The sequence below is a fragment of the Barbus barbus genome (assembly GCF_936440315.1).
Source record: "Barbus barbus genome assembly, chromosome: 16".
NCBI classification, from domain to species: Eukaryota; Metazoa; Chordata; class Actinopteri; order Cypriniformes; family Cyprinidae; genus Barbus; species Barbus barbus.
The window spans coordinates 16,571,677-16,583,947 of record NC_136744.1 but is presented as its reverse complement, the minus strand read 5'-3'; the positions used below and the strand labels follow the sequence as shown (position 1 = coordinate 16,583,947).

The 12,271-nt window shown below is 39.8% G+C and overlaps 1 protein-coding gene across 1 annotated transcript in view; it reads right to left on the bottom strand.

Moving 5' to 3' along the window:
• The window catches only part of LOC306882229 (B-cell lymphoma/leukemia 11A-like), a 57,308-nt gene extending 51,397 nt beyond the window's left edge, over window positions 1-5,911 (bottom strand). Inside the window, exons 1-2 of the mRNA XM_079436727.1 lie at window positions 5,580-5,911; window positions 1,801-2,136 (exon numbers count right to left, since the gene is read on the bottom strand). Coding sequence (XP_079292853.1) covers window positions 1,801-2,136; window positions 5,580-5,634 — 391 coding nt within the window. The 5' untranslated portion in view covers window positions 5,635-5,911. The remainder of the gene's footprint in view (window positions 1-1,800; window positions 2,137-5,579) is intronic.
• Between the last annotated feature and the right edge of the window lie 6,360 nt (window positions 5,912-12,271).

Below are 12,271 nucleotides of genomic sequence, written 5' to 3'. Positions count from 1 at the left end.
GAGAAGCTGTTATGGACCTTCCCACAAAATTGTTTAAAAAAAAAATAATAATAACAAGCACACATAATATCAGTGACCCAACGCTATCAGCTGAACCCTGATACATTATGATGTAAATGAGTTTAATAACCCAGTTTAGCGGCTGACAGAAACAAGAGACATGTGCGATAGCCGGCTCGCATAAAGGTTGTATAATTTGTTCTGAAACTGCATCAACATGCTTAAAACAAAGAGGGCAAGCAGACACAAATGACCCCATTCAGCCTCCATATCTGATCAAATTTAAATGTACTATAGCACAAAACTGCGTTCCACAGCAGATTATTGTAAACATTTATATGCACACACTAGGAGGCTTCTCAAACTATGCAAGTTGGAACTTTTGGAAAACAACTTGATACTTGAACTCAGCAGACGATAATTAGCCCAGAGCAAAGGGTCAAGTCCAAATGACTGCTGATGGGGCTAACTGGACCCAGACGCTTCCTGGAACCTGATCTTTGAGGCAGACCAGAGAATGGCCAAACGTAAAGCCAGGCCAGAAAAACAGACTGGAAAGTTTCACTCTCACATTTTCTACATTTAAAAAACAGCCACTCTAAATCGCCCCAATAGCACAAAACACTCATGCACATATAATAACACACCGACAACTCAAAGCAGTTCATTTCCCTTAACGCTCAGTTTAAGCAATATTAGACTTACGCTGCTCTAAGATTTCAGGGTTGCCTTTATTTTAAGTTGTTTGCAGTGGAAATTAAGGACTATCTTTTTTATGACTGTATTTTCTGTGATTAAAATAGTGCATAAAGCCAACCGCTAATTAAAACACACATCCACAAAAATAAAACAAATAATTAGCATTGTGTTATTGTTTCCTGACAAACCAAAATACTCGAACGGCCTTCCATTTCCTTTCCTTTTTTGACAGAAAATGAAAATGTGCAGGCGTGCATTTATACGGATAAGATGTGGCTGTGCAAGAACCCACAACGAAATCAAGATACATCTGTCGAGACCACATGAGAGAGGCTGTGCAGCACAGAGAGGCATTTCCCATAAGCCTATGGACACACACCGAGGGGGATGGCCTCTCCTGTCACAGCAAGGACTCCTCGAACCGCCCCTCCAGTGCCAAAATCTCCCCCTCTCAATCCCTTTTTTTTTCTCCTCCCAGTAGGGATGAGCAGTCCATCGTGCCATAAAGAACACCCCCTTTGCAATCTACTTTAACAAATCTGCAACTTTTAAGTCACAGTCTGCCACTTTGGGCCTCATTTGATTACTATGGAGAGTGAACGGCAAGTTACCAGAGAAAAAGGATTTAAAACACAAAGTGCAAATGTGCTAAACTGAAGCATGAAGTCGGTGGTGGGAATGTGTGATCTACGGTTTGAATCTGAGTTTAATTATCCAAATCCCACAGAGTCCATCTGAAGGAGATCCTTGATTCCAAGCAGCGATGATCTTGAGATAATAAATCAGATTTAAATTTTTATTTATTTTTTTACTATCTTTGTAGTCTATGAAGTAATGCCGGTTCCTCTTTTGGTCTTCGTAATGGCTTCTCACTCTGAAGTTTGATTGAATATACCCCCTTATATTCCTGCCCCACAGCTTTTAAATATTCAGCACTCTGATACGTCTTCAGAGCTGCCATCAAGACGCCCCACTGAGAAAGGACATGTGTCTACGATATGTGGCCCACACAACAACTCGGCTCCACCATGAATGTTCCTCACACAAATACACGCACAGCCCTTCTATATTTAAAAGACAAATCACATGGGATGAGGTTACCTGTAATGTTTTCCTGTTTGGGACAGATTCCTCGAGAAGACGTCGATAAGCAGTCATCGTCCTCCGGCGTGACCTGGACGCCCACCTCCACGGGGTTGGAGGCTCTCCTCAGCTCACCATGCGAGGGCGAGGGGGGCTTATCCACTGCTTTGTCCATGCACAAAGTGCCATTGCACTGCTTCCTTTTGTGCTCAATGAAAATAAGGATGTCTCCCAAAGGGAAGTTCATCTGACACTGGCCACAGGTGAGCAGGTCCTGGTCTCCCTCTGGAGCTACCTGTACCAGCCCGCGCTGTTCCTGCCTCTCCTCCGAGACCACGGCTGACAGGGGCTCGGCTGCACGCAGGAAGAATCCATATGCGACACAGAGGGAACGAAAAGCAGAGGTAATATTAGAGACTGGGTGCTGTAATGAACGCAGTCAAGACGAGGGAGCACATAACAGGATAAAAAGAACAAGGATACACATTTTATGTTAATCCACCACTTTAATTCAGTGTATCATTTCAGATCCATCTTTTAAATTTCTGATCCGTAATTACCTTAAAGTTATGAAAAATGATGAAAATAATAATAAACATTAAATAAAATCAATTAGTCACTGTCAGTTAAACTTCAGTGAACAAGCATAAACCATAATATTCATGTAACTAATAGCAAGGGCTTGACATCTTATTAACATATGATTTATTATGATATAACAGTAGGGGCAACACTTTTTTGTAATATTTGCTTTGGTGCATTAACATCTGTGTCTAAAACTACAGTAAATTCATCTCAGTCTGACTCTTTGTTTCACTCAACCATACACACATCTGGACCATGAAATGACTGCATGGACAACACGTGTAGATATACAGAAAAGCCAACACAAGTCACAGCTGCAACAATACAAGCTTCACACAGTAAAGGCTTTTAGCTTTTTAGCTTTTTCCCCCTCTCGATTAAGTTAGCTGTAAGGTTCACACACACACACACACACACACACACACACATAAGCAGGTATTTTTATAATGGTTGTTTAGTTAAATTTTGCGCAGAGGTTACACTAGCTTCCTAATGGTTAAGAATCTTGACCTTCTTTATAAGCTGCCAATTTCATGCTTTAATGAACCTAAAGCCACTGAGAATCAAAAAATAGATTTTAATTTTAGTGGGTGATGATTGGTACAGATTTTGATAAAAAGGTGTTAGGATCATGTGCAGGGCGGTTAAATTTACTTCAGCCCAGTCTGGGGCAGATATTGAGGGGCAGATATGGAGTATCTCCCAGACGGTGCTTATGAGGATAATATCTGACACATTTGCACATGAAGGACAAAAACGAAGTGTGATAAATTTCCCTTCTATATGTAGTAATGCTTTTCGCTGTTACGTAGATTTGTTTTGTTTTGGGGTTTTTTCGAGATTAACTGCTCGCCATTCAAATAAATAAAAGAAAGCCTACTCGATTTAAAGTGAACTGATTCCTAGATACAGAGGGATTCATATTGAAATTGATTCGTAATGAATTCGTAATGATAACAGCTGTAGAACTTCCAGTTAGGTGTGATTGTGATCAAACACAGAGATAATCGATATATGCAAAACTTCAGTCATGATTTAATAATAATGCCGAGCGAGAACTTCTAAAGTTGGTATCATACATAGGCTATTTCAGCTGTAATAAAATACGTTACATTAAAATAACAGCTTATATTCAACACTTCAGTTAGCAATAACAATTATATTATGTACTTGTTTTACCATCGCAGCTGCGATCTAAAGATATCCGCATGTATGCATATGTTTGAGTTATATTACAGAAACTTTACACGACTGACCATGCATAAAAAAGCAAATTCTATAAATATGTTACAAAAGAATATTGGACAATCTAGATCGTTCAAAAACAAATTAAGTTTGCTTAGAATGTGTGAAAACTGTGGAAAGCTGCATTATATTAAATTTCCCCAATTGCTTTAAATTCCACTACAATCAGCGCTGGCACTAAAAACAATATTGAATTTAAAACTGTTTTTGAGAGCATTTTTAAAGATTTAAAAATCAATGCAAGTGTTTAAAAACAAAAACAGCTTAATTTAAAAAAAAATGCTGATAATAATTTCAAATAGCTCAAAAATCTGTGTGTAGCCTGAACGTCAACATTTAAAGCTGGATTTCAGTAAAGTCATTTGCAATAACAGCTTCTTCGTTAGAATGACTCTTTCACTTTAAAAATAACTGCTTTCTGTGTAATTATGAATTAGATGGCAAAGTCTATCAAGATAAACTACATTTGGTCTATTATTGCCTGAACATCCTTTGTTAGTTTACTTGATCTATTACAAACTACAAGGTATAAAAATTCTACATTTCATAACAGGTCAGGACGGGGTAAAAAAAAGACAGTTACAAGTTCATATAGCCTGCAATACGTTTCGCTCTTGCTAACATATGGTCAAATATAGATAAAGAATCGAGTCTAGTTTATGATCGTCGTCTGCCCCCTAGCGGTGTATTTCTGACACGAACAGCAGCGAACACACGAAGTAACCCGCGCTGAGATCCCACAGCCTGTGTGCGGAAACCCAATAATGTTACACGATACTTTACAATGTTACAACAACTCGGGATTTGTGTCAAACATGTTTATCTAATAAAACGCGGACTAATGTTTTTGCAGCTTTACGTTTGAGATAAGCCTATCAAAGGGTAAAAATCTGAAGACAAGAAGACAGGAGCTAAAATGTTTTCGTTTCGTCGTGCTCCTGACAACATTTCAGGTCCGTAAAATACGAAGCAGACTTTATTTACAAAAATGCTACCTACCATAGTCATTCAAGGCATGTTTAGAGTAAAAAATAATAATAATTGGAATGATAATTCGGAGAACTGTAGTAGTGGGCTAGGAATGTGTGCATACAAAAAGAGCAAAACTGGTTGGTTTTCTTGATACACTTGTATCTGAATAGTTGCATTACATTTAGGTTTCGTCTTACCTTTGTCACCGACATTTAAGACAAAAATCAGGCCTAAGTGAAATCGAATTATCCTTGTATAAATGCACACGAAACTGCAAAGAGCGTAGCGTAAAATCGTCTCCTATTGCTTTTAAGCGAAAGCCCATATCTGAATCGCGTTTGTCTTCAAATGTAAGAAAAGCTAAAGTTTAAAATTCGAATAGATTTTATATGCAGATGTCTTGCGCTGCAATGTTAGTCTCACACAGTCGACTATCGTGCTCTATTTGCTGGCAGTGGGTAGTATGCGCACGCGGCGCTTGTAAACAGTCGGACACGAGATTTTTCCCAATCAAAATTCACTTCCACTCTTTGAAAATCTTCCAAAAATAGTGCGAGAGGGGGGAAATCCTACCCAGAATCACAGACAGACAGCGTTACGGGACATTCCACGATATGTGAGCGTAAATAAGCGAGCGAAAGCACGCGTGCATATACCCACCACTGTCCGGTATATGTGAGCGCTTGCTCTTAAGTGGTCAAAGCGACTAGGGCATGAGAGCCAAGACATATGCGCCTAAACACCGAGTCGGCACGAACTTCTCCAAGTACAGCGATGGAAAGCAAACTTTTGTGGCATTTCGGCGGACGAGGGTGCGCGTAAAGGCATTTCAGAGATGGGAACGCTCTCCTCACTAAAGTCCAGTTGATCTGCGCTGTCCAGTGTCCAGTGTGTCTTCACTGAGAATTACGCTCCTCTCCAGCAACTCAACGCTACAGAACGCAGCCAAAAACAGGTAAAGCGAACGGGCACAACATATATTTGTCTTTACTTACGCGAAAAATCCCGTTTGCTTAAGTGCTGGGGTTTGCCTTGCTTGCGGCGAGACATGGTGGTTGGTGGTGGCTTTCAGCTCGGTTCACATCGGGAGAGCCGGGTTAGAAGGGAGACTCCAGAGAAAATATCTTCATCAATGCCTTTGACATCCAAAATAAATTAGAAATAATATAAAGATGGCGCAGGGAAGATGGATTGTGGGATAGCCGTCATGGCTTTTTTGAAAAGAGAGAGAGAGAGATGAAAAAATGGCAAAAGCCCCCCTGAGCTGCAAGTTCAAGTGCGGACGTGACGTCCCTGCGAACTTGAACGTCAGGAGATGGATGGACACAGACATACAGAACATGGGCAGGGCAAAGCCGTGGAGTGGGAGGAGGGAGTGGAAATAACAAAACCAATGGACACTCATTAGGGGCTGGACATGAAAAAATAGACCCGAAGAAGCCAATGGACAGAAAGATCAGGGGGCCGGACAAGAGGCGAGAGAGAGAGAACGAGAGACACGCACACACAGAAAGAGAGAGAGAGGGGGGGGTATGTTTAATGAAAGCTATGTGAGCTGCGGCGAGTGTGTGTGTGTGTGTGTGTGTGTGTGTGTGCGCGCGCGCTCTCTCTCTCTCTCGCGCTGGGGGTGGACGCAGGAAAACAGAGCACGAAAAGCCAATGGACAGGAGATTCAAGGGGGCCGGACATGCTATATATACAAAGAGAGGGTGAGAGGAACCTCGCATATAAGGTTTCGTAGTGGACACTGATGGTGCTTCAAACACAGTCACTCAACTCCTGGTCAAACAGTCAGTCTAAGGTAGCGCGTAAGCTGCTTCTCGGCGAGACACCCGATCGGGTTGCGCGAACAGGACAGACAGGTTCCGAGTCGGGGCATGTGTGTTCAACCGCCGCGTGCGCTGCCACATTCCTCCAGAACATACAGAAACTTAAGGGACATCACATAGAGAGCGGCATAGGACACTCGCTCGCGATGTAGGTGGGACTTAAATACTACAAGAGTGTAATTGTAAAAATATAACAACACACTGACGAATAGATTGTGGGAGCAGCCCACTAGAAAGAAAGGGGACGGGGTAATAACTTTCAGATGTGTTCATATAGAGAATGGCGACTGGGGGGAGGAGGGGAGTGTCAGTAAACCGCCGCCGCGTGGTTTTAGAAATATAAAGATGCTGTAAACAGCGCCAATGCATTCGAAATTAAAGAGACATGAAGCGTATAACCGAACGCGATGACAAGCTAGTTCAATCCACGAGGTGGGAGGAAGAGAGAGACACCCCTGCGAACTAGTAGAAGTACGACTAGACTATAGCGACTGCTCCAGAGACTCAAAGCAGAGGCTGCGTGAACAAGTGACAGTCTGCGGGGAAAAGGCACAATTCAATAGGGAACCGATCGGAATTGAAGTCGAATGCTGGAGATAATACATGACCCGTGAGCAAGCGAGCGAGCGAGTGAGTGAAACTGCTTTGCAGGTTTATACGCTGACATCTTTGTTTCTGGACCAAGACTGATCGCTGTGCTGGTGCATGTGTGGTTTTTTTTGTTTTGTTTTGTTTTTTCGGCGCGAGGTGTCAGATCTTTACGCGAAAGTTGAGTCAGGTTTGCGCAGAGTAAAAAGGTCAACTCTGCGCGAGGGCTATCGGGGAACGCCAATGGATTCGCTCGACTGTACCACACTGACTGTGCCGATGCTTTTCAGGTCATTGTTCTCAACAAGTGCATATGATTAAAAGCACCGTATCGATCTGAATTTTCTATATATAAAGCCTTTGATTTCGTTTCAGTGCAGCGCACTATTCTCCAGCATGCACAAAGGGAGCTACATACATTTAAAGCAATTTTAAGAGTCTAGCGCGTAAATTATATAATTCTTTATAAAACATATAATAATAATAATAATAAGGTGCTTTAAGCAAAGAACAGTATTCAAAGAAACATGAAGGGTTCTTGATCTCGCTATATGATTATTTGCATTTTATAATAGCTCATTCAGACAATTGCTTTGATTTCTAGGCTCTTTAAAGCACCAGCATAAAGTGGTTTCTGGATAATCAAAAGTAAGCATAGAAGGTTATTATATACCGAATCACGCTGTTTTGGCTCTTATTAGGACTTTTGTTTTTAAGCATCTATTTCTGCGATCGTGCAGCGTGATTGACAGAAATACATCACGGATTCCTTTAGGACCTCTCAAGAGGGATTGTGCTCTGCAGTTCTTGCATCCCACAGAAAGATTGCATTGTTTTTTTTTTTTTTGAAGTTGTGAGGTTTGCTGTTGTCGGAAACCGTGATTACAGGTTACTGTGAAAACTTTAAGTTTGCATGCAACAATCTCTTCAAAAATCAAAAGTAATATTTCCTTACGCATGAATAGCAAATATTAATGTGCTTAGGATGCGACGTGAGTAAACAGCGTTTGCTTTTGACTGAACAATCGTTCTGTATAAGCTTTCGGTGCTGGGCAAATTTGAGGATGTTCATGCATTTCAGTAACACTAACCATGGCACGTGCGCACTCAGGCCACTGGCTGATGGAAGCATTTTTTTCCCCATTTTTACTTTTCTGAAAGTCTGTCCCTGCTCCAGGCGGACATTGATCAGAGCAAACGGAGCGTTTACACCTCCTTCAGGAGTGGAAGCTATCAGGCAGCAACAAAGCGCCGCGTACAAACAGAATCTCAATATGTAAATGACAATGCGACTGATCCCATCATAAATCAGCCAGACGTTAAATGCATTGCAATATCCATCTCTCCAATGCACGGTCACGCGCTCGCTCGTACAGATAAAGTGCTTTTGTGTGAGAGAGTGACAGAGGAAGCGATTGGAAATGAGAGTGAGAGGAAAGTGCGATGACAGATTCATGCTTAAAATAACGTTTCAGCTCAGTGCGCGAGGCCCTGTGGATGACACAAAAACCAGATTACCAAACCTACATAATACCATGACTGTTGCTGGTAGATCACTTTATTAAAATGCGACTTTCATGGCTAAATATAGGGTTTCACTAATTAAGACTACCAAATGAATATTGGTGCATGGGTCAGAGAAGGGGGAAAAAAGCAAGACATGTGCTTGCCTTCCACGGGTAGTGGCTCAAGGAAATTGACTGACTGGCCCCTTGGATGCATTTTAATATATGGAAATGACCGAGGGCTTATGCGATAAATCAACGCCCAACGCCCTGTTCATGCTTCACTCCTCTCATTTTCCCACTAGCTCTGGCAATTCATCAGCAGATCTGTTTTCCTGCAACTGTTGTCCAGCGCTGATGTCAAGTTGAAAGAGGGGCTTTATTGGCATTTATGGTTTACCAACGAGATTAGCACTGAGTAAAAACCCTCGCGTGCACTATGTGTGTATGAGACAGAGAGAGCGCAAGTGAGTTCATTTATCTTTGACTAACTTTAACTGGAAAGAGTTTGCAGGATAAAAATGCGCATTATGTGGCTTTTTGTTGTAATTTTTTTCTTTATCCGCATGTATTCCAGTTGTAAACGTAATAGATTTCAAGACTATTCCATGATCTGGCCAAATTTTTTTTAACTTTTAGTTTTAGCACTCAAAGAGCATCTGTCAGTCGTTACTGAGCATTTGATATAAACAAAGTGTCTGGTAAATACTAGTAGGCCTACCTTTAACAACAATATGTGTTAAATAATATGCAAAACAAAGAAAATATTTTGTGAATCCCTCAGAGTTGGAGAATGTTGGAGAATTACGTTCTCGATTAAATTTTTATTCATTTATTTATTATTATTATTGTTATTTTTGTCCTATTAATTGCAACGTTCATATTACACATTATTATTGCACATTATTAATATTTTAATTTAAAAATTGCACATTTATTTCTATATTCTCTTTAAACGTTCTTATCAAAGCATTACAGTACAAATGAGAAATGAGGCATGTTTTACTGATTTAATCCAAATACAGAGCCAATAGCCAAGTGAAAAGAAAAAAGTAAACAAATGATATTTGCCAAATGTTTCTTTGCCTCTTCATCTGAGTGTTTTGTTTGCCAGATGTGGCGATTAGTATGTTAAGATCTCCATACTGTCTGGTTCACACATTAGTTTGTGGATGGCCATATCGATAGACTTTGGACAGATTTACAGACAGATAAGGAGGGAAGGTCATACACTGACCCTCCTGGATGGAATTAAATCGTCCTTGTCTTGCTGCTAGGTCTAAATGAAATGGCACGTATCTCTCAGATATGCTTGTAATCGTGATATTATCCTCTTACGCGTTCATCTGGGTCAGGCTCTGCAAATCGCGGTTGAGTAATTAACCATGTAAAATGTCACTGTAAGAAAAGTGAGCATTATTATCGAAATTATTTTATCCACGTGCATTCGCTTCGAAAGCATGTTTATTTCGTACAAAAGACCCTAAAAATAAAGCACAGATACTTCCATAAAAGACATCAGTGCAAGCTACATTTCTTCACTTCGCAAAGACGAATGTTATTTCACACAAGAAATCAAACTGACCGTAAGGTGCTTTAGGCCCTTTCCTGTCGCCTGTGAAAGACTTTGACCACCTTAAATCTACATATCCCACTGAATACAAGTTTTACCTCAAAGGACGGAGAAATGCGAAATGGGAATGCTCTTATAATCCCTGGTAAATCAAGCCTTGCCTTCTTTAAGGAATGTTAAGCTTCAGCAGTTCAGACACATTCGCAGACTCAAAATTAATATTAATGGCTAGATTTCACAATGTGGTATTATCATACTGAGCGATGGGTGGGCATGCCATCTGGGTTTTGGCAGGTATTAGATATAATCAAAGGGATTACGTCTCTGTGGGCGAAATTATAAACGTGATACTGGTTCTTCTACAAAAAGCAACGGCGTGTGAATGTGTTAAAGAGAAGAAAAAGAGGAGAGACTGAGAAAATCAGATTACCGGTGAGACTATATGTGGACCCATGCTATAAGATGTAAAGACTGTGGGAAAAAAAGCCGGTGTTTATACTGTAGTAGTTATTAATCTTACATTAATAGCCTGTCGTTTATCTGTTAAGGCGTTTATTTTCATGTTCATTGCGCAGAAGCTGTATAAGTTATCAGTACTGCAAACTAGGCTCGTGTAAAAACAGATACTTCCGTAAAGCATAGCCTATTATAAACATCTTTACACAGGCCTATGCTACAAACTAATGAACAACACAATTTACATCCCCGTTCTGTATCAGGAACCGAGTATCCAATCCAAGGATAAACTGCTGCCAAATTGCCTTTCATGCTAAACTTAGATTAAGCGCAATTAGTTATGAGTGACACTGAATAACTGAAATCACCTGTGACATGAAAACTCTAGCACTTTTTAAACAAGATACAAAATAAAATATGTAAAATATTTACATAAAATAAACGGGATAAGCATGCTACAATTAATAAAATGTTAATTATATAAACGGGATAAAAGTATAAACGCTGGAGTCATTAAAGAGGTTTCTGATGATGGACAGAATCGCGGAGTTTCAGAGATGTGCAATGTGCCGTGCTCCAGGCTCCCTCTAGTGTTCAGAATTAGGATGACAAGGAATTCCGCTAGTCTTCACAAAAAAAAACCTACTGAGAAGTCAATTAACCAACTTGATTTGACGGCATTATAACCCGTTATATTAAACAATTGAGTAAAAAAAAATAAAAACACGACTTTTTACAGCGATATAAGTATGGGATTTAAAACTGAAATCTGGTTCTTTAGGCTATTAAACTGGCAAGGTACATTTTTCAGCCTACCTTTTTTTACAGCTGAGTTACGTGTAAAGTTGTTTTGCCATTCATTTGCTTGGTTGATTAATTCTATTTTTTATTTCACAACTAAAAAAAAAAAAAAAGACTATACAAAAGGCAATGCAGTGTGACGATGTTTTGCGGAGAAGATGACTTTAAGACTTTATACAATTTATTCGTTGAATTATTATTATTATTTTGTTCTTAATAATGAGGAGGAGGATGATAATCATCAGTTCTAAGGCAACATGAAAATATTGCAGTGCAATGAATAGCCTTTAAATGACAAATTTGTTATCATGCTTTAATGTTTGCCTTGTTTTGGACGATTTGCACGAATTGATGTGTAATGCAATTATAAAGAAGGGTCAAAGTTTAAAGAAATCTTTTACACATTTGTAGTATGCATCTTTCTTACGAAAATGTTAGCTCTATGACTGTTTAAATTGTTATTTTTATGCCTCCACGTCAGCCTTAAAATGAAGAATCTCGACCAACTCCCACTTGAGCTACTGAACATCAATATGTCAGTCACTAAAGCTTTGATACACAAAGAACGTAATTTCAAATATCACAAATCAGAGATGCAGTGTAAACTATATGCAATCTCTTAGTCGGTCAGAAATAGAATTTAGTCCGAATATCTTGGCATACTCCTTATTATCCAGCAATAATTTGGTAAGTTGATTGAATTTAAATATTTCAATCCGACTGAGGAATTCTGTTGGTTATAATTGCTTCAGAACCATGGACAGCGACGCCTGTAAATGGTTCCCACAGCCACACAAACTCTGGCATTGTAGGAACTTGTCTTGTAAACACGAGGGACATGCTCACGAAACTGCAGGAAAAAAATTACTTAATTGCCTTTTATTCCATAGCATGATGAACAACAATAACAATATCCTTCCATCTGACAACGCACT